The sequence below is a fragment of the Cervus elaphus genome, chromosome 13 (genome assembly GCF_910594005.1).
Source record: "Cervus elaphus chromosome 13, mCerEla1.1, whole genome shotgun sequence".
Lineage (NCBI taxonomy): Eukaryota > Metazoa > Chordata > Mammalia > Artiodactyla > Cervidae > Cervus > Cervus elaphus.
Genome location: NC_057827.1, coordinates 37902271 through 37923655, shown reverse-complemented (window position 1 = coordinate 37923655; position 21385 = coordinate 37902271). Strand labels below are relative to the sequence as shown.

The 21385-nt window shown below is 49.9% G+C and overlaps 1 protein-coding gene and 2 pseudogenes across 1 annotated transcript; all 3 read right to left on the bottom strand.

Moving 5' to 3' along the window:
• Nucleotides 1-422: 422 nt before the first annotated feature.
• LOC122706846 lies at nt 423-3391 on the bottom strand (annotated as a pseudogene).
• Nucleotides 3392-5665: 2274 nt separating this feature from the next.
• Nucleotides 5666-20342, bottom strand: LOC122706843 (mast cell protease 1A-like). The gene is made up of 7 exons (XM_043922360.1): nt 20339-20342; nt 19027-19030; nt 7665-7742; nt 7323-7470; nt 6697-6832; nt 6258-6515; nt 5666-5938 (listed from the first exon to the last, which is right to left on the bottom strand). Exons 3-7 carry the CDS (start codon nt 7717-7719, stop codon nt 5777-5779), a joined length of 759 nt encoding a protein of 252 aa, XP_043778295.1. The 5' UTR covers nt 7720-7742; nt 19027-19030; nt 20339-20342; the 3' UTR covers nt 5666-5776.
• On the bottom strand, nt 16740-19477 carry LOC122706847 (annotated as a pseudogene).
• Nucleotides 20343-21385: the final 1043 nt, after the last annotated feature.

The window sequence follows — 21385 nt, the reverse complement described above, 5'->3', positions numbered from 1 at the left end:
GAAAGAATTCGCCTGCCAAACAGGAGACACAAGAGACGCAGATTCGTTCCCTGGGTCGGGAAGATACCCTGGAGATGGAAATGACAACCCACTCCAGTGTTTGTGCCTGGAAAATCCCATGGACAGAGGAGACTGGCAGCCACAGTTATGTGGTCACAAAGAGCGGGACACAACTTAGTGACTTAGCAGCAGAGGGCGAGGGAGGAAGGAGGAAGTAAAGCCCAGAACTGACAGCAGAGGGTGTCTTGGAGCAGCGTGGTTATGTATTGAGTTAGTTCCATGAATAAATAGGAATTCAGTCCCCATCGCTTTAGAGATCCCATTTATTGTGGCCCTGTGATCCCACTGCCAATCCCTATGGGATTCTTGCTGCTTCCCCAAGACAATGGTCAGTGCAGACAAAGGTCAGTCTCAAGCTGCTGTTAGAGGTGCGTCATTGTTCTCTTTATTCAAGGCAGGAAGTGTGAGACCTGGGTGAAGACTCCTGGAGGTATCCCATTCATCTTTCCATAGGAGAAAGTACCATGGGCCACTTTTTTACACACGCGGGGTCCACCGGAGTCACCCTGTGGGCAGAGAGATAAGGGCTGAGCAAGCCTCCTTGGGGTTTTGTCTTCCCTGCCGCCCAGGCTGGGTGGTCTCAGTCAGAGACTGTGGGGAAGACCCAGGCCCAGGGAGGCCTGGTCACCTCCCGGTCCTGGGGCTGCAGCCTGACTCTGACTGTTCTTAGCAGCTGGACTCAAGTCTAGCTATCTGTCAATTTTCTCCTGGAAACTCTGGTGATAAGACAGCTGTGGGATGACTGATGCTTCCTGACCCACTCGAAAAAAAAAGCAAAACACTGGATTCAAGGACCAGGCTGCCAAAGCTCTCAGCTGAGGATGAAGATACGGCCTCTGCCCTACGCATACCTCCCGGGTCTGTGTGCTTAGATGCGGGAAAACTGACCTTGAAGCCAGTCTTCGCCTTTCTTGGGTCCCCGACACAAATCTGGCTGGCCCGGCTGCAGTGGCTGGGGCAGAGGGTTTCGCACACCCGGTCCTCCTGCACCGTCAGCTCTGCCTCCTGCAGGGAGGTGGCTGGAGCACCCAGGGCCACCTGACCCAGCCGGCCAGACTGCACACTGTCCTGGCCTCACCCGGGCCTTGGCCCTGGGCAGACTAAGGGGCTTCACAGCTGACGTCTGCTTGGCCTTTCTCTCCAGCTGGTGGGAAGAGACAAGACTCTGGCTCAGCCGGTGGTCTTCTGGCCTGGATGCCATGATGAGGCTGCATGGACCCCATCTCTCACCTCTCCCCCTGAGACTGGTCAGGCGGCCAGGATGGGAAGGAGGAAAGGGGCAGGAGCTCCTGGGAGGGCAATGATCTGATCTCAGGAGGGCAGGGCCAGTGGGGCATTTTCCTTGCCTGCAGTAACATGATGTCGTTGGAGAAGTTCTTAGGATTATAGTCTGGGTGGCGGATGGCTCTCCTCACCTGGATGACCTGCTGGGTCCTCTCCTGCTGTTTGATGTTGTGGGCCCCCAGGGTGACGCTCATGGAGCTGCACGGAGGGCAGAGCAGGGGTGTGGGGATCATGGGGTCACCGGAGATACAGCCCAGGAGCTGTGACAGGCAGCTGACACCAGGGCAGGGCAGCAGCTGAGGGGGAGTTGAGGTGACAGACGGTCCTGGGGCTGAGTGACTCTGGGCCCTGTGCTTCTCAGTGACATGAGGGCAGGGCTCCCGGGAGCTTTCTCCGAAATATTGTGAAGTGGCTCTGAGCTTGGGTTTGGCTCTCATGCACACTCTCGTCCTTCTGTGATGCTTTATTTGGCCATTGTGGGTCAGCCCTTCTCAACCCTGTCTCTTGTTCTCACCTCCGACCCACTGACCTCAAAACTTACCTGTCCTGTTTCTAGGCTTTTCATCACCCTAGTCCTGCTCATAAGATGGCTTGTTTGATGAGCTCTTGTGGTCCTGATTTCCAGGATCCTGGGGCGGAGGAGGGGTACCCCTGGGCTCAGCTCCTGGGGAGAGGACGGGTCCCTGTCCAGGTGTCAGGAAGGGTAGGCTGGCTACTGCCCCTCACCTCCCTCTGCAGTGAGCAGCCGTCAGAACAAAGTCCTTTTGTGTGAGGACACCGCCACACCTCTTCCAACTCTTCTCACCCAGAAACTGAACCAAAGCCATGTAGGGGCAGGAGTGGGGCTTGGCCTCCTGGCCCCCAGTGATCTCCTCTGAAAGAAAAGGCTGAAAGATGGGGAGATGGGAGAGGCTATGGTTAGAAGGGAGGTTCGGGAAGGTGGCAGTCAAGGTGGGTGAACGGTGCCCAACAGACACTAGGGGAGAGTCCCCCAGGGTCTCACTGCAGTGGGATAAGCTTTTCTGAACCCCAAAGCTCAGTATTGTTCTCCGTGCCCTGATTCCCACAAACATATGGAGGGGCCTGAGACTGCCTTCCAGAGGGTGAAGCTCAGAAGATCATGGATGGGATCCCCGATGAGCCCTCATTCTCATGGTGTCTCCTGGACCCCTCTGAGCCTCTGCTAACATCCTGATTGGTGCCATTTTCTAATAATCCACCTATGAGATTATGGAGTTGGGTTTTCTAAAATCCTCATGTCCTAGGGCATAATGCATCCCAGGATCTCACTAAACATCTGTTGACTGCACCTGTGAAAGGCTTCCAATTAGCTTTTGGCTGAGGTTTGGTGGGGATAGTACTGGTGGGATTTAAGACCACATCCAAGGATGGGGGAGGACCCCGCCAAAGACAGTGGGGTAGAAAATGAACTGCTTGGGGCTCGGGGAAGAGTAACGACACCCAGAGAGCTTGGGGTGCTGTCATCTAGCCATTTCTGACCAATCACACCCTGGGCTCCTCTTCTGGGCAGGAGTGAAGGGTAGGGGAAGTAGACAAGTTTCTCTGGTTCTTAAGCTGGATCCACTGACAACTCCTGTACTGTGGATGGTTGGTCTGAGTTGTCCTTTCCTGGCTGGAGTGAGGAATTTTCTTACTTGTGTTTTGTAGCTTCACATCCTCCACCAAATGCACAACCCACTTTACTGGTGGTGAGAGCGAGGCTGAGAGCTACAAAGCTTTTAGTGAAAGCTTGCTTCCTACCATCCATCCTTGCTGAGTGTCTATGCAGCATCGAACGTGTAGTCTTGGTTGGGATGGGAGCTGGTTCAGACATTGGAGCTGAGCAGAAGGGCCAGGACTGAGGGAGGTTTAGTGAGATGGGCTAGCCTGTCAGTAATGGGGATGGTCACTCACCTGTCCCAGCCCAGGAGGCAGAAGAAAGGCCATCAGGAGCAGGAGTGGCTGCATCTTCCAGAAGGTCTGCCCAGTCAGAGCTGCTGGGGTTTCTTCCTTCCAGACACAAAGCACAGAGGAAGGAACGAGGGGAGGCTCAGTGACCTCACAGACCTCCCTGAGCTGTGCATCACCCCAGCCGGGTGTGAGCATGCCACGTGTGCCCATGTTCTCTGCTGTGGGGTAAGTGAGAACGACGGTCACCACACTTGCACTCCCACCGCTGAGTCACAAAGCAAGAGGAACAACAAGAAAGTGGAGGCTGGGGTGCAGCCAGGGGAGGAGCTGGGTCCCCAGAGGCCCTCAGTGACTGAAGCAAGAGTGTCTTCATTTCTCCCCTCTTGGGTCTTCTTTGATTCTAGGGAAAGTGTGAAGAATTACCCAATAGGTGAGCTGCAGGGATAACAGAGACATGGCTCCTGTACTTGAGAAGCTCGGGGGCTGGAGGAGACCTAGAATCTGTGAGTAGAGAACATATGGGTGAGGACTGTGGTGTGGGGCTCTACTTGGGGCCAAGTGTGAGGCAGAGACTGAACTTGCTTTAGGAGCAGAGAGACCTGGATTCATCCAAGTGCCCCAAACATCAACCCCATTTCCTATTTTGCCAGGGTTCTAGCCTCACATTTTTTGGAGGATTTAGAATCTCCTGTTTAAATATAAGTATTCTGTAACAAAGAGAGCCTTTCTTATCCAAAAATTATGAACAGAAGTCCTGAACTTGATATTCACTGAACCAGAAAAAAACCATCACTGGGTCCTTTGGCAATGAGGGACATGATTGGCTTGTGCTGAGGTATCCAGCACCCCTCAAGCACACTTGGGGGCTGTCCCACCCAAATCAGTGTGTTTTTGAGTCAGGAGGGGCTTCCTCTCCAGAAATGCTGGTGACTGGTGAGTGGTGAAGGGGAAACAGATGCCAGTCATCTAATACTTACTCCCCACTAAGTATTCCCTGTCCAGAGTCCAGACAGGCATGTCTCAGATGTCTCTGGGCCAGGCCATCCTAAACAAGCAGATGACCCCAACAGTCTCACCAGTATGAGGACAGAAGAAAGAGGAATGGAAAGGATGGCATGGGGAGCTCTAAACAAACCAGTCCCATGTGAGTTGAAGCAAGAGCATCTTATGAATTAATAGAAAAACAGTGGAAGGAAACATGCTTAAGCATTAATGCTGATGACCTGGGGGTGGTAGAACTGCGCTTCGTTTACTTTTCCTACTCGTATGTTCTGTATTTAGTTGTCTTTCTGTGATGAACGGGCAGAGGAGCCTGGAGGGCGACAGTCCTTAGGGTGACAAAGAATTGGAAACAACTGAAGTAACTTAGCACACTTGCACACACCGTGTTGAATACGTTCCATTTATGAGGAATATCTTTTGATGACTACGTGTTACTTTCTACCCAGAACACATTGTGCAATTTGAAGCTTACTCTGCATTCAAATGTTCAGCGAGTCACTTCTCTTAAGCCCTCTCTAAGCTGCATGTCTTAAAACTGAGGTTGCTTTTCTGAACCTTGTATCAAAACTTCAGCAATTGATAAAAAAAAAAAATACAGGAAGAAATGTACCCAATAACTATAGGCTATAGATACTCTGAAACTTTTGGATACCTTGAAACCAATGATTTACTTTATAGTGAGTTTCCTTTGGAGATAAATATATTTACACACAAACACAGGTGGGAATGATGAAGGTGGGGAGCCGCTGGCTCAGCCCAAGGTGGAAGAGCTCCCTGAAGGTCACCTGGGGCTGAAGGAAGATGTGCCCTCAGGACACCAGAGGCTGCACAGAGCCCCGGGCCCAGGACTCCAAGGCAGGGCTGTGAGAGGCACTCAAGCTGGGCCTAGGAATACTGAGGGCCTCCTGAAACTTTCTCAGGCTTCTGAGCTCTGCCTCTCTGACACAGGGAGGGAACACTGCATGGGGTGAGCTACACCTTTGTAAATCCCCCATTTCTGTTAGGGTGGACAAGTGCCCCCTGCCTCAACCCTCAACCTCATGTGGCCTCCTTCCAAATCTGGATCCTCTTGTTTTCCCCCAGGGCACTGGGATGCGGGGAGGGGAGTAGGTGTGGACGAGGAAGAAGGCGTATGGATGAGACATGAGGGTTGTCAAGAAGAGGGTCGTGTGTTCCTGAGAGGGGTTTCCTTCTCTGATGGAGCTCACAGGCAGCCTGGAGGGGAGCTGGCCCTGGGGACATGTGGCTGGAGGGAGCTGGCTGTCAGTGCAGCAGGACTTTTTATTCCAGAGTTGGAACAGGGTGGTGTCTTAGAGGCAGAAGCCAGTAACAGATCAGAACTATAAACAGGTCAGACACGGCAGGTGCTGAATGAATGTGTTTAGGTAAGTAAAGGAAGAATCCATGATTTCTGCTCCAGAGATGGAAGTTTATTAAGTTTCAGGCAGCCTAGCTTCTAACCACTTTGCCCAGTGCCTCCATCCCAGGGAAGATGGACAGATCAGTCCTTGGAGAAACCTCAGTCTTGTCCCTGAAGTTCATACTGTTTCATTGTTGTTTGGATCCAAGGCAAAAAGCTTGAGATTCTGGTGAAGACCCTTGGAGGTGTCCCATCCTTTTTTCCATAGGACACAATGCCCTGGGCCACACCGTTACACACAAGCGGGCCCCCGGAGTCACCCTGTGGGCAGAGAGGGCAAGGACTGAGCTCACCTTCTTCAGGTCTGTTCTCCCTGCCACCCTGGGGTGGGTGGTCTCTCTTAGGGGCCCTGGCTGATATAAGGCTCTTGTTGGTCCTGAGGTTTCAGTCTGGCCCTGACAATCCGCCTCCTCCCACAGGAAGCCTCTGCCCATGTGTGACTTTGAGGCAATGTCCATCCCCCAGGGACAGCAGACAGAGACAGGACAGGAGGACAGGCTGGGGACAGAGGACAGAGCTCATTCCCACGGCCCCGGACCCAAAGACCGAGGCTTTGCATGGACAGTACTGGGGATCTCACCCTAAAGGAACTCTTCTTCTTTCTCGCGTCCCCTGCACATATCTGGGTGGTGGTGCTGTAATTTTCATAGCGAGAGGTGCATTTCTCGGCGCTTTGGACTTCAAGCTCTACTTCCTGTAGTTTCGTTGGGAGGGACATATTCACGTCAAGACACCCCCAACCAGCCACAGTGCAGAGCATCCCTGGTTTTACCGTATCCCAGTCCCTGGGCAGACTGATGGGGCTCACAGCGGTGGTCACATTCACCTTCCTCGTCAGCTGAAAGCAGAGGAAAGGCATTCTTACCTACTGATGGCCCACAGAGACTGAAGGACAGTCGTGGGGTTGCCTTCTTCACAGCCCTGGGACCACAGAACGGGTCATACAGGAGGAGGGTCTGGAATGAGGTCATGGGGGATGCAGAACCCAGGAAGGAAGTGTCCTGGGGTCAGTGTCCCACCTGCAGTAACATAATGTCGTTGACCAAAGTCATATTATTATAGTGTGGGTGCGGGAAGGCCCTCCACACAGGGATGACCTGCTGGGTCCTCTCTCGTCCCATGATGTTGTGGGCCCCCAGGGTGACATCAATTGAGCTGCACAGAGAGCAGAGAGAGGGGGAGTGTCACAGGAGAAACAACCCAGGAGCCAGGGGGAAAGAGCTCAGCTTGGGACAGGGCAAAACTTGGAGTGGGGCAAGGGGAGGATGTGGTGAAATTCTAGGTGATGGGCCCTGGGGCTGAGCGTCTCTGAACTGTCTGCTCCCTGGCAGCCTGGGCAGGGTGGCAGTTCCTGGAATCCACGGAGGGTGTTCAGTCCTGCACAAGCTTGACTGTCTCGAAGGAAAACAGGAATTTCTCACATTTGCACTGTGGGCTCCAGGCCAGAACTTTGGCTTCCTTATGTTCCAGGTTTGATCAGTCCCTTCCCTCCATGCGCAACTGGCATTGACCTGTCCCTCTCTCCCCAGTGCTCACCTGTCCTCTGAATAGCTTCCTATGTTACCTGGGTGCACAGGTCTACAGCTCTAAGAGGGTTCCCTGGGAGGCTCAACAGAGGCATGGAGGCCCAGGCCCTGCTCCTCACCTTCCCAGGCAGTGAGCTGCTGTCAGCACGAAGTCCTCACGCACAAGGAAACCCCCACATATGTGAGGTTTCCCTGAAATCTTGAACTGAAGAAACGCCATGTAGGGACGGGAGTGTGGCTTGGCCTCATGGCCCCCAATGATCTTCCCTGAAAGAAAGATTCCAGCCTGCCCGCTGTGCCCATGGAGCCAAAGTTTGAAGAGGGGAGATGGGATCACGGTTTCCCTGAGTTTAGATAATTTCTTAGATGGACCAGACCCAGGCTGTGCATGAGGGTATTGTCTGAGCAGGTCCATCCATGTGGGGTGGGACTGGGCCTCTGAGGGTGGGACCATCACTCACCTGCCTCCCCAGTAGGGGACAGAAGAAGGGCCACCAGGAGCAAGAACAGGACCATCTCTCCAGGAAGACTGCCCAGCTCTGAGCAGCTGCTGCTTCCTTCTGGTCTTTTAACCCTGAGTTGTCCCCTCCCATACTCTGGCCTTTATCATGTGAGCCTTCTCTGAAAGCCTCAAACCACTTTTTTGGAGTCAGAGTGGACTGTGAATTTGAATTTAATTAAAGTCTCTGGTAACTTTTCATCCATTGGTTGGGGTGGGGGCCGGGGTGGGGGGGTGGGGTGCGGTGGTTGCATCAGCCAGTCCTTAAGCCCTCAGGTGACTGAGCCCCAGAAACCTGGGCCTCATGATGAGAGATCAAAGAAAGTCTTTGTGTGGTTCATTTGAGATCACCAGGGTGATTGTGTATTGAGATCTCTTCTTCAGCAAAAATGTGAGAAATATTGGAGATGAGATTCCTTGCTTCATGCAGAGGAGATAAACCATCATGATCAGACTATAAGGCAAGATCCACAGTGTGGAATAGACATAATGGTGTGAAAGTGATGCTGAAGAGGGCTTATTCCCCTTACTAAAGGACTCAGTGGTTTAAAATAACAGCAACATTGCTTTACCCATCTGCATTTTGGTCCAGGTACAGTGTGGATGGCATCCCTCTACTCACCTTGGCATCAGGGTTGCTTGAAGCCTGGAAGCTGAATCACAGGATTGGTCACACATGCCCAATGGTTGGTGCTGGCTATGCACTCGGCACGTTGGTTTTTCTCCACAAGAGCCCCTCAAGTAGTCTCACCTCATGGGATTCTTTGGCTCCCTTATAACACAGCGGCTGGTTTCCCCAGAGTGAGCGTCTCCTAAAAACTGAGCCAACTAGAAGCTGTGCTTTTTCATTACCTAGATTTGGATGTCATGTGGCACCTATTCCACCATATCCCACTGCTTAAAGCAGTCAAGAGCTCCCCTCACCCAGGTTAAAGAAGGAGGCCCTAGACCTCCTTTGTTGCAGTCATGTAAGAAGAGCCTGTGGGATGGAGACAGGCAAAGGCAGTCGTGTCCCCATCATGAAAATGGGGCAAGTCATGGAATCAAAAAAACTGTTGTTTCTAAACATCTTGATCCCAAGCCTCTTAAAAAGCAACAACACCTTAGTTAAAGAGACAAAGCCCATGGTCAATAGTGATTCTGGCAAGAGAGTCACAGTGAACCAAGGGGTGTCCTCATCCCACATGGGCTCGGACACCCCGCACTGGACGACCTGGAAGAGATATCAGAATACAAGTGAGGTGAGGAATGTTGCCTTCCATAGGGAATGCAGAAGGGCATGGCAGCCCACTCCAGTATTCCTGCCTGGAGAATCCCATGGACAGGGGAGCCTGGCGGGCTACAGTGCATGGGGTCACAGAGACTCAGACACAACTGAGCGACTGTTAGTACTACTACTACGCAGGGAGTGAACATCCAAGGGCTGTGAGGAGGGTGTTTACACAAGGGTTGACCAGTAGGCGGTAAAGGAGCCCAAGGAGGATTCAGGGACTCCAACAGAAAAGGGCATCTGGTGGGATGTGTCAGAGCAGGACAAATAGGGCGAGGTGGGCTTTGCTGTGAAGTGGCTGCCTGACATGGATCCCCAGGGCCTGGGTGGGGAGAGCAGGGGATGCACTTGGAGAAGACGAGTAAGAGAAGTGTTTTATAAATCTCTGTGGGGACTAATCAAATAATTAAACATATTAAGGCAAGTGCCCCGATTTCCTACTGTCTGAAGATTAGATGGTATTGGTGGCATCAGTGTTAATTTCCTGGCTTTGATGGTTGAATTGTGGTCGCATAAGCAGTCCCTTGTTTGTAGAAATTGCACTCTGAAGTTTTTGAGAACTGATGGAACACCATGTCAGTAACTTTACTCTCAAATGGTTCAGGAAAATAAAAATTTTTTGTATTATAACCACTATTTTTCCATAAGCCTAAGATGACTTCAAAAGCAAAAGGAAATCCATAGCCTTCACATATATGAACAACAACCAGTTCGAAGACACATTTGAAAAGATAATCTGTCACAGCAGCAACAAAAAAACATAAAGAGCTTGGGAAAACATAACCAGAATTGTGAAACATTATTTGAGCAAAATGTTAAAGGATTCCTGAAAAATATATAAACAGACTTTACAAATAGACAGTCTTAGTTCTCTGATGGGGTAGAACCACACCAAAAAGGCACTGATTATCCCAACGTTAATATAAAAATGTGAATCCAATTTAAAAAAAAAAAAATTTTTTTCTCCTAGTGTTAGGAAGTCCTAGCTAATGTCTAAAATTTATTTAGAAAATAACATGAAGGAATGATTAGTCAGATATTAAAAAACATCCCTTAAGATGTGTTTTCTGAAAACAGTGTGTTGCCCATGCATGATCAGACAGACAGACCAAAGAGAAAGAATAGAAAATCCAGAAACATTCTCAAGCACATACGAAAATGTAGTTTACACTAAGGTGACATTTTAAAAAAAGATCACTGGGGAAAAGTAGGACTTTTTAATAAGTGATATTGGAGCAAGAAGTTAGCCATGCATCACATAAACCACCTGAGTAAGTGCAAAATATGAGACAAAATGTATGAAAAAAAAACATAATAATAAATAAATGTGGCTAAATCCCTTCATAAAATTAGAGGTCTAGCAATGACTCTAAATACAGAAACATTAAAAGAAGAGATTGATAAATAAATTGTGATATGTGAAATACAGTTTTATTTGAAGTTTATATCTCAAAAATCAAGCATAAGCAAAACCAAAATACAGACAATAACTTGGAAAAAAATTATTGCAACATATATCACAATCAAAGAGTTGATCTATATAAAAACAAAGAGAAAATCTAAAGAAAAACCAAGCAGAACTGAACAGTACAATAACTGAAATTTAAAATACACTAGACGGAATCAATAGTAGAGTAGATGATACAGTGGAGAGGATCAGCAAAATAGAAGAGAGAGCAGCAGAAATCACTCAACCTGAACAGAAAGAAAAGAGAGAGAGAGAGAGAAAGAATATTTTTAATGAGGACAGTTTAAGAGAACTCTGAGATAATATCAAGGATACTGATACTCACAGTATAGGAGTCCCAGAAGGAGAAGAGAGAAGAAAAGGGTTAGAGACCATATTTGAAGACATAATAGCTGAAAACTTCCCTAACACAGGAAAAGAAAGAAATATCCAGGTCCAGGAAACACAGCCCAAACAGGATAAACACAAAGATGACCACAGTAAGACATTAATTGAAATGGCAAAAATTAAATATTAATTTTATATTAATATGCACATTAAAATCAGTAAAGGAAAAGCAAAAGGTTATGTTTAGGGGAACGACCAGATACCAGCAGACTTTTCAACAGAAAATTTGCAAGCCAGAAGGGAGTGGCATGATATAGTTCTAGTCAGGAAAGGAAAAAAAATCTTATAACCAAGGATACTCCACTGGGCAGGCTACATTTGAAGGAGAAAGCTAAAGTTTTACAACAAGCAAAAGCTAGGAGTTCAGCAACACAAAGACACCCTTGTAAGAAATGTTATATGGTCTTCCCTAAATGAAAAAGGAAAAACCACAACTAGAAGTACGAAAATTATCAAAGAAAAAGTCTCATTGGTAAGGAAAAATGAAGGTATATGTGTCTGGGAGAGAGTGAAGGACAGGGAAGCCTGGCATGCTGCAGTCTGTGAGGTCACAGAGCTGGACATGACGGAGCAACTGAAGAGCAACCTTCAGGGTAGCTATCAACCACGTACAGAGCCAGTAGGAAAGTCAAAGATGAAAGTAGTAAACTCATCTATATCCACAATAGGCAGTTAATGAATACTTGAAATAAAAAGCCATGAAATACAATGTCAAAAAAATGAACAATGAGAGGGATAAAAATGCAGAGTTGTAAGGATGTGTTAAAGAGGCCAGCAATTGAAAATAATTACAGTTACAGAATACTGATGTATATATATTGATGTATATATAAGCCTGAAGGTAATCACACACCAAGAATCTATACTAGATACACACACAGAAAAATCTGTGTGTGTGATATACACACACATGCACACATATATCTCTTTCTATAGAAATTTGAAAGGGTCCTTTACCAAGAAGACTGGGAGGTCATTACAAGAACAGGAATTTTGTCATCTGCGAAGCATACAGAGGAATCTATTCTCAACTATCTCAGCAAGTGAGATTCTTTATCTGGTGTGGTAACTCAACACTTTACTCTTAAAGGATCTTAGTGGTCTTATGTTTATTGGGCTAGTAGCCTTTCACTGACCATCACTAATAGGAAAGGAAATACCAAGTTACCAAGATGTAACACAGGGAGTCTCATCTTCCCTTGGCAATTAGGATCACCCACCTAACTTGCATAATAAGTTTATCTGTCTGTCTATAGCTTTCCTACAAATTAAGGCCTCTAAAAATCAGAAGAGTCCAAGGTCATAGAGACAGAAGTAAAACTTCTGAGACTGAGTAAATCGGTTTAATAGTAGGAATGAGAGTCACTGCCGTGGTCGCTTCTTTGTCTTTAGAACTATGTATTCTAGCTATGAGAGAAACAACACCCTATACTCACTGCTGGCTTAAAGCATACACCACATCCTGAAAGACAGCATCCCAACCTTGAAGGGGGTTGTCTTTCCACTATCTACATTACTAAGTCTTACACAATGCTCAGGCCAGCTGTTTCTGGGGGATATGGGACATGAACTCATGGCTTCAACGTTCTTTCACAGTAAAATGTTTGTTGGCCAAAAGTCGCGTTGTGTGGGGTACAGAGACAGGAGATAAACCCTGCCAGACCACAGTGAGTGGTACCGACAGCACCGTGGTCATGGGCAGGGAAGGCAGAGCCATTCCTGCTCCAAGCACACTCCCTAACAAACTAGCAGGGGCTTGACCTTTCAGGTCCATCATCCCCAGAGCTGGCCTGGCGGTTCTCTCCCCAGAAATACTGGGACCTGAATCTTCTTGTGGATCTGGAGGGAAAAAGTGGCGGGAGAGGCCTTGGTCAGTAGAGGCATTTCACTGGAGCTCATCACAGATATTTTTTAAACTGTATTCATTTATTTATTTATTTCTGCCTGTGCAGGGTCTTCATTGCTCCACATGGGCTCTCTCTAGTTGTGGCAAGCAGGGGCTATTCTCTGTTCAGGTGCAGGCTTCACATTGTGGTGGCTCTGCTTGCTGCAGGGCATTGGCTCTAGGCTCACAGGCTTCAGTAGTTACAGCACGCGGGCTCAGTAGTTGTCCTGCATAGGCTTACTTGTTCTGAATCATGTGGAATCTTCCCAGATCAAGGATCGAACTCAGGCTCCCTGCATTGGCAGGCAGATTCTTATCCACTGGGCCACCAAGGAAGTCCAGGGATATTTTATTTTATTTTGTTTCTTATTTTCATTGCAAAGATCTTTAGACAAGTTAAGGGATGGAGGACATTTCCACAGACCAGAAGATTTGAAGAAATCAGCATGTTTTAGGGGCTTACCCACCTCCATCTGATTGTGCCCGTGAGCAGACAGACCAGCTCCCCAGGAAGCTGTCTGAGTACTTGTCAGAGAGCGGCTTCCATGGGAGCCCAGGGACTCGCTGTGTGTGGAGGGAGGTATCTGAGCAGAGGCTCCTGTCTTGTCCAGGGATGGCAGGAAGTCATCAGTGGGCAGGGGGAGAAAACATGGAAGTCCTCTTGCTGGCCTGATTCTCAGGGGCCTGGCTGAGCCCCGGCTCCATCCTCGCTCTGTGGGGCCTCCAGGCACTCACTGTCCCCTGTGGGACTCTGTCCCCCTCATCTCTCGAAGGAGGATGAGAGTCTGCAACAAATGTTCTTAAACTTTTTCAAACCACAGAACCATTTCTTCAAGTAAATGTGATACTGGGGCTAAATATGTATGTGGTTGGGCACCTTTTTTAAACACTATGTTTTTGCTTCTTTGTTTTCCTTTTGTGTGATTTCCAATCAACGACCTGGGTCCTAGTACGTCTGGTGATTTTTTCAGCTCTAAATCAGAAGCTGTGTCATCGCTGCTCTTCCTTTGTAAACGTGCCCCAGGTCACTAGGAGGTTGTGTTGCTGTCTGTTTTGTGCACAACCCGAGGGGAAAGGGCCGGCCTTTAGGGTAACTGTACCCCAGAATAATGACACACGCCTCAGAGAGGCACAGTGCTGTGTGTTAGGGGGAGGGCGGCACCAGCCAAGACCTGGAACTCAGGTTCAGCTCCCAGGCAGCTCAGCACAGCCGTCAAGACCCTGGAGGGATGGCGGATGGAAGTGTCTGGCAAGGGGAGACCAGCACAGGGAGATCCTTGCCCAGCAAAAATCATACTGTCCAAACCAAGACCTTCCCAAGGATGGAAAGTCTAGGTCATCTTGGACCCTATGGAGCAGAAGTAATGTGACGGCCTAAGAGCAGAGGCATTTCTCCATTGGTCCAGACCATGTGGGTCTCGCTGACTGTAGTTTGGTTTCCACAGGCAGGAGCTTGCAGCCATGACATGGAGCCTGTTTCTGATCCATCCCATGGATCAGTGTTTAGAATCAGATTCCAATTGCCTTTCAAATGGATGTTCCTACTGTTTGAGCATATGCAATGACATTTCTACCTGCTATCTTAAGAGTGGGCTTCCCTGCTAGCTCAGCTGATAAGAACCCAGCTGCAGTGTGGTGAGACTTGAGTTCGATCCCTGGGTTCGGAAGATCCCCTGAAGAAGGGAAAGGCTACCCACTCCAGTATTCTGGCCTGGAAAATTCCATGGACAGAGGAGCCTGGCAGGCTACAGTTTATGGGTTTGCAAAGAGTCGGACACAATTGAGTGACTGAGCGACTAAGCATAGCATATTCAGAGTAAAAAATTAGGCTGCCTTGTTCCTTCTCTTCCCTCCCTGCTGCCCCCTCCCTCTGGGGCGAGGATGCTCCAGTGAGCAGAGCACTATCTTCATGTCTAGAAACAAAATGACTGATGTTCTAGAGTTACATGTAATAACCCTCTTCTCTGGATGAGAACAAGGGGCTTCTCAGGAAGCCCAGCCCTGCTCTGGGCCAGCTCCCCTGGCTGTGGGGGTTACAGGTCAGCTCAGGTAGTCCCCCCCCCCACCCAGTAGGCAGGCCTCTGTCCTGGAGTTGCAGCCCAGGCTGTGCTCTTGGTGTCGGGGCCCCATGGTGTGACCCACTCCCTCCTGCCATGTACCCAGAGAAAGGAGTAAGGAGTTCACCCTGAGCCCCAGGACCAGAGAGGTTCATGTTTTCCCCTGACAGCACTCAGCTTCAGCCCTTGCAGGAGGGCCGGCTGTGGAAGACAGGTGTGGGTAAGCAGACCTGGAAGACAGCTCTGCATGGGGTTTAGGGGAAGAGATGGTGGGAGAGGGGAGAGGAGAAAGCAGAAAACAGCAGAATCCTGTCTTTGCCTTTCTAAACACAGAGTGACTATTTGTGAATAGGAGTCAGTGAATAAATAAGCAACCAGCCCTTTGTGCCCAGCTGACTTACTGAGCTGCGGGCACCCCCAACCCCGCAGTGTGATTCTGGATCAGCACCAGGGAAGATGGTCTGGTTCCCGCAGTCAGAGGCCTTTCATTGTTTTCTTTATCCAGGGCAGGAATCTTGAGACTTTGGTGCAGGACCCTGGAGGTGACACATTATTTTATCCACAGGGGACAATGCCCGGGGGCTACACTGTCACACCCGAGTCCCTCTGAGGACACGAAAGGGGAAGGACTGAGCCAGCTCTCCTCCTGGTCCTGCCCCCCCATCTTAAGACCCTGTAGGTGATAGTGGCCTTACAGGGCCTCCATCAGAGCCCAGGGCAGGCCCCTGGGGGCTGCTCAGCTCTCAAGCCGGGAGCCTGGACATTGTCAGTGCTTCACTGCACCCAGGAGGCAGCTCCTTCTCCTCCCCCAGGTCCCTGATCTGCTCCACATGAAGACACTGCGGGAGTGTTGACTCCGGGCTGGTCTCCAAGGACACAGAAGCAGGGGTCAGGCTGACATTCAGGGTGAAGGATGAGCCTATTACCCAATTCAGGTGTGCTCTCACGGCAGCAGGTAATTACACAGAACCCAGTGGGCAGCCCCCATCCTACACATCAAGGCGGTTCTACTCCTGGGCCGAAGAGACAGAGTTAGTGTCCCCCTGTCCTCACAGGGCTGACCCTCTCCCTCTGTGTTGCCCACAGTGGGTGATGTGGAGGTCACACAGGCTAGTGTGGTTGGGAGCAGCCGTTTGTGGCTGCGGTTCGTGCAGGACTTGTGATGCTGTCCCTCCTCTTATCAGCTCCACTATTACCTTTGCAGAAGTGAGTGACACAAGATCTTCTCTGCATCTCACATCAAAGCTGCACAGATGGTAGATCTTCTCTTATCGAGGTGGAATGTGAGAAGGGCCCAGTGTGAACCAAATGCATCTAAACCTGAGGTTCTCAACTGAAGCTGATTCCTGCCCAGCTCCTTCACAATGCCCTGCCTGCTGCCCCCTGCATCCCTGCCAACATGACATCTCCCCTGAGGGAAATTTAGCAAAGCCTGCAGTCATCATTGGTTCAGAGCTTAGAGGAGAGGGGGATGTTGATACTGGCACCTAATGGGGAGAGGCCAGGGATGCTCTAAACACCCTACAATTCAGCATGTTTGTAGTGATTCTGAAGAGCCCTAAAGATGACTCAGAGTTGATGATGAAGGCACGGAAGGATCTGCTGTACTTTCTTGTTCCAGGTGGACATAGGGGTCCTGCCACTCCAGGGAACCCCTTTCTCTTCTTTCTATCCCTAGTGTTCTTCACTGTATCCTCTCTGTCTCTCACACACACACCACACACTCACTCCTTTCAAGGCTTCTGGAATGCATGATGCCGGGAGAAGAGAAAGGAGACACACGCTCAGGTCTGGAAGCCAGGTGTTCACTGAGACTTATTGGGAATTTTGTGACCTGGAGAGGCCTTCCTGAGGATTAGGGACGTGATGGGGCTTTAAGAGGAAAACCAGAGGCAGATCCAGGGTGAGTCGCACAGAGAACCTGCCAGAGTCCTGCTCCAGTTTCCCCTGAGGCTGGCCCAGGTTCCAGGTTAATTCTCGTTCAGGACCTCATCGATCCAGGGCCGGTAATGGAAGATCCGGGTGAAGACGGCTAGGAGCTTTGCATTGGACTGTTGATAGGAGACAATGCCCTGGGCCACCCTAGCACACAGAAGAGGGCCCCCCGAGTCTCCCTGTGGGACAGAGAAGGAAAGGGAGAGAGAGAAGGTGAGCCAGGGGAACCACCCCGTCCTCCCTGATGTCCCAACTCTTGAGTTTGTCAGACCTGCCATCAGGCTCAGGAACACTGGCTCCTCATGAGGTGATATGTCTCTGTCTGATGCGGTATCTTCCTTCCCTTCCTGGTACCCGCTGACCCTGGGCAGGACCCCCGACTCTGAGCAAGACCCCATGGGGCTGAGGAAGGAGGATCTGCAGAGGGACAGTCCCAGTCCTCAGACCTGAGGTCTCACACTTGGTCACTGGCTGACACTCCAAACTCTATCTCCTTACAAAGGTGTCTGCACCCTGGACAGTGATTTGTGGGGAAGTATGTAGTCTGAGAATCACCTTAAATGCAGATTTTGTGCTCTGGGGATGGCCCACCCACAGCTGGAGATTGTGGTCAAAAGCAGGGAAGAGGCTGCAGACCCGGGGCTCCACGATTCTCAGCTCCACGTCTTGCAGAGTGCTGGAGGCTGGTTCCTTCACATCTGTTTTTCCCCAGCCAGCCACCCAGCACATTCTCCTGGGACGGATGAAGGTGAACTGGGGTGGGAGGGGCAGTGTCCCCACGGCCAGGGTCAGGCTGGCCTTCTCCTGCAGCTGTGAGGGAAATGGGGGCTGTCAGTGAGGGAAACGGGCTTGGAGTTGGGTGGGGGCAACCAGGGAGGGACAGGGCAGCTGCTCCACATGAGAGCCAGCTACAGAGGCTGAGCTGAGGGCTGCTGGTGAGAGGCAGGTTGGGAAGATGTGAGGGTAATGGGACCTGAGGGAGAAGGCATGGAGAACAGGGAGTGGGGAAGGAAGCCCTGGAGAACAGGGAGCAGGGAGTGGGGAAGGAAGTTCTAGAGAACAGGGCATGCGGAGGGGAAAAGAATTTGCACCTTCAGTAACATGATGTCGTGGAGAACAATGGACGCTCATATTTTGATGAGGAAACTGTTATGACTTCAAGACTCTGGATGTGTCTTCTTTCTTTTTTCTGTTATGGGATCGAGGGTGACTGTTACAGACCCATGTGAGGGAGAAGAAGGACAAGGTGAAACGCTGATGGTGGGCTGTCTCCTGAGATATGCTCACTCTGAGAAAGGGCATGGAGTCTCTCCCAGGGTCAGCGATCTCTTCCCACCTCTCTTATAGCTATTTGTGGTACGGGAGGGGCTCAGGCTTAGCTCAAGGAGGACCTTTCCCAGGAAACACAGATAATTCCTAGGGCCCTTGGGACTTGCTGGGGAGTGATTGGGCCATGGAGGACCCAGGGGACAGGGCAGGTACTTCCTAAACAAGGTGCCCTAATGAGGGCCACCTCTCTGAGGTCAGAGTGTCCGGGAAAGGGGGGAGTGATAGGGTCTCAGGTGGACCTTGTGTTCTGTCTCCATGGAAAGGATGGGTACAGGTCCCTGGGAACTAAAGGCCAGTGTTCCTTGAAAAGCCATAGAGCAAGTGGTCAAAGAACTGGGTGTGACCCTGAAGAGTGAGTCCACACCTCTTGTGTTGGGGCTGGGGAGGGGGAGCTGCTTTTAGAAGAGGGGCACTGGGAGGAGGTCCCCTTTCTGAAGGGAGCTGAGCTCACGGTGACTGAGGGTCAGGACAGCTATTCCAGTCTGAGAACGGTTTCCTTAAGGCCAAGTATTGTCTCTCCCTAAGGAGACCCAGCCCTAGCAGCTCCCCCTCAGGCCCCCAGGGGCTGGCCCTGGTTGCTCCCCTGGCTGCTCACCTCCCATTTGGAGATAAACGGGACCCATTGTCTCAGCTCCCTGCACAGTGCGCGGCCATCAGCACAAAGTCCCTTCTTATCAGGAAACCACCACAAGCCGCCTGCTTACCCTGCGAGGTGATGATTTCCAGGTAGGCCATGCAGGGGCAGGAGTGTGGCTTGCTCTCTGTGCCCCCGATGTTCTCCCCTGGAACACAGAAGCCCAGGGCCTGAACACTGAGGGTGCACCACCTGGCCTCAAGTTGGGACAGGCGTCTTTGGAATCCCCCCTCGCCCCGTGTTCTGCCCTCTCCTCTCAGTGGCTCTGGTGTCTGCTGTCTTTGCTCCAGGCACAGAAGTCTAGGTGGCCTTAGACGCTCACATAGGTTTCCCCCACTTCCATTCTGCCCTCACTCAACCTTCCTCTGTCCCCGCGCATGACCAGCTCTCCAGGTTCCTGGTCCACCGTCTCCATATCCCATGTTGCTCAGAGATCAGCCAGGTCACAAGGCCAGAATGTGAAGGGAACACAGGCCTTTCAGCACAGTGTCACACATTCTGTACAGAGAAGACCACCCCCTGGGCCCCCTGCTCTGGGCTTCCCCCAGTCAAGGTGGGCTCCTTGTTCCTGGGAGCGACCCTGGGCTGCAGAGAGTGGGTGTGCACTGCCCAAGTGGAGACTTCACTCTGGGGTGTTGGGGAGAAATCCTGGGGTTCTGTTTAAGGATCTGTTTAAGGGTCTATTTAATGGTTCTGTTTAATGGTCAGCAATCTTCCAAGTAGATCTTGTTTTAGGGGTTGATCCTGCAGTTTCCGGAAGAATAGGCCCGGAGACTCACCAGCCTGGGCTCTGCAACAGAGGAGGAGGAGGAGCAGACCATCTGACCTGCCTCTTGAGAATACCAGACCTCTTAAGGAATACCAGACCTGCCTCTTGAGAAACCTGTATGAAGCTCAGGAAGCAACAGTTAGAACTGGACATGGAACAACAGACTGGTTCCAAATAGAAAAAGGAGTACGTCAAGGCTGTATATTGTCACCCTGCTTATTTAACTTATATGCAGAGTACATCATGAGAAACGCTGGCCTGGAGGAAGCACAAGCTGGAATCAAGATTACCGGGAGAAATGTCAATAACCTCAGATATGCAGATGACACCACCCTTTATGGGAGAAAGTGAGGAAGAACTAAAGAGCCTCTTGATGAATGTGAGAGAGGAGAGTGAAAAAGTTGGCTTAAAGCTCAACATTCAGAAAACTAAGATCATGGCATCCGGTCCCATCACTTCATGGCAAATAGATGGGGAAACAGTGGGAACAGTGGCTGACTTTATTTTTCTGGGCTCCAAAATCACTGCAGATGGTGACCGCAGCCATGAAATTAAAAGACGCTTACTCCTTGGAAGGAAAGTTATGACCAACCTAGACAGCATGTGAAAAAGCAGAGACATTACTTTGTCAAAAAAGGTCCATCTAGTCAAGGCTATGGTTTTTTCAGGAATCATGTATGGATATGAGAGTTGGACTATAAAGAAAGCTGAGCACTGAAGAATTGATGCTTTTGAGCTGTGGTGTTTGAGAAGACTCTTGAGAGTCCCTTGGACTGCAAGGAGATCCAACCAGTCCATCCTAAAGGAGATCAGTCCTTGGTGTTCATTGGAAGGACTGATGTTGAAGCTAAACTCCAGTATTTTGGCCACCTGATGTGAAGAGCTGACTCATTTGAAAAGACCCTGATGCTGGGAAAGATCGAGGGCAGGAGGAGAAGGGGACAATGGAGGATGAGATGATTGGATGGCACCACCGATTCAACAGACATGGGTTTGGGTGGACTCCGGGAGCTGGTGATGGACAGGGAGGCCTGGCGTGCTGCAGTTCATAGGGTCGCAAAGAGCTGGACAGGACTGAATGGCTGAACTGAACTGAACTGAGACCCGTAGTATTCAAAATGAGTATTGGTATAATATCTACCATACTTGTTACCATTTTCTATTTGTTGCCCTTGTTCTTTGTTTCTAGCCTGTCTCTAACTCTTCTCTGCCTTTTCTGTTTCTATTTTTATTGTTTTTAACTTATGGTTTACTCCTCTAAAAATGGAAATTAGTGCTGCATTTCTGAAATAAAGGAAAAAGGAATTCTCTTCCTGCTTCTGGAACATGTGATGGCTCCCACCAGCTATAGGTGGGTGTCAAGTATGGCACCGACTTGTTCCAGATGTCTGTAGCATTGTTCAGACTGTGTCAGGTCAGACCCATGAAATTCTTTGATCACTATTATTTTAATATAGTCACTGTAACAAAATACTACCAACTTAGTGGGTTAAAGAGGCTTCCCAGGTGGCGCTAATGGTAAAGAACTCACCTGTCGACACAGGAGACATAAGAAATGTGGGTTCAATCCCTGGGTTAGAAAGATCCCTTGGAGGAGGGCATGGCAACCCACTCCAGTATTCTTGCCTGGAGAATCCCAAGGACAGAGGAGCCTGGTAGGCTCCTCTGGGGTCGTAAAGAGTAGAACACAACTGAAGTGACTTAGCATGCATGCACAGTAGGTTAAAACAGTACTCATTTTTTCTCTTACATTTCTGGAGGTCAGAAGTCTGAAATCACTTTCCCTAGCCCCAAACCTAGGTGTTGGGAAGGATACACTCTCTCCAGAGACTGATAACTTTTCCAGCTTCTATAGTGGCATAGCTCGCATTCCTTGGCTCATGGTCCTTTCCTCTATCTTCAAAGCCCACAGAGGAGTGATTTGCATCTCTCTCTCTGTCTTCCTCTCT

Excerpts from the sequence above, each read along its gene's own strand:
- LOC122706843 (XM_043922360.1), bottom strand. The coding sequence starts at position 7,719 with ATGGTCCTGTTCTTGCTCCTGGTGGCCCTTCTTCTGTCCCCTACTGGG. Across the intron at positions 6,833-7,322 it reads GCAGCTCACTGCCTGGGAAG|CTCAATTGATGTCACCCTGG; the intron begins GTGAGGAGCAGG and ends CTCTCTGTGCAG. Across the intron at positions 6,516-6,696 it reads ACGACATTATGTTACTGCAG|CTGACGAGGAAGGTGAATGT; the intron begins GTGGGACACTGA and ends CTCTGCTTTCAG.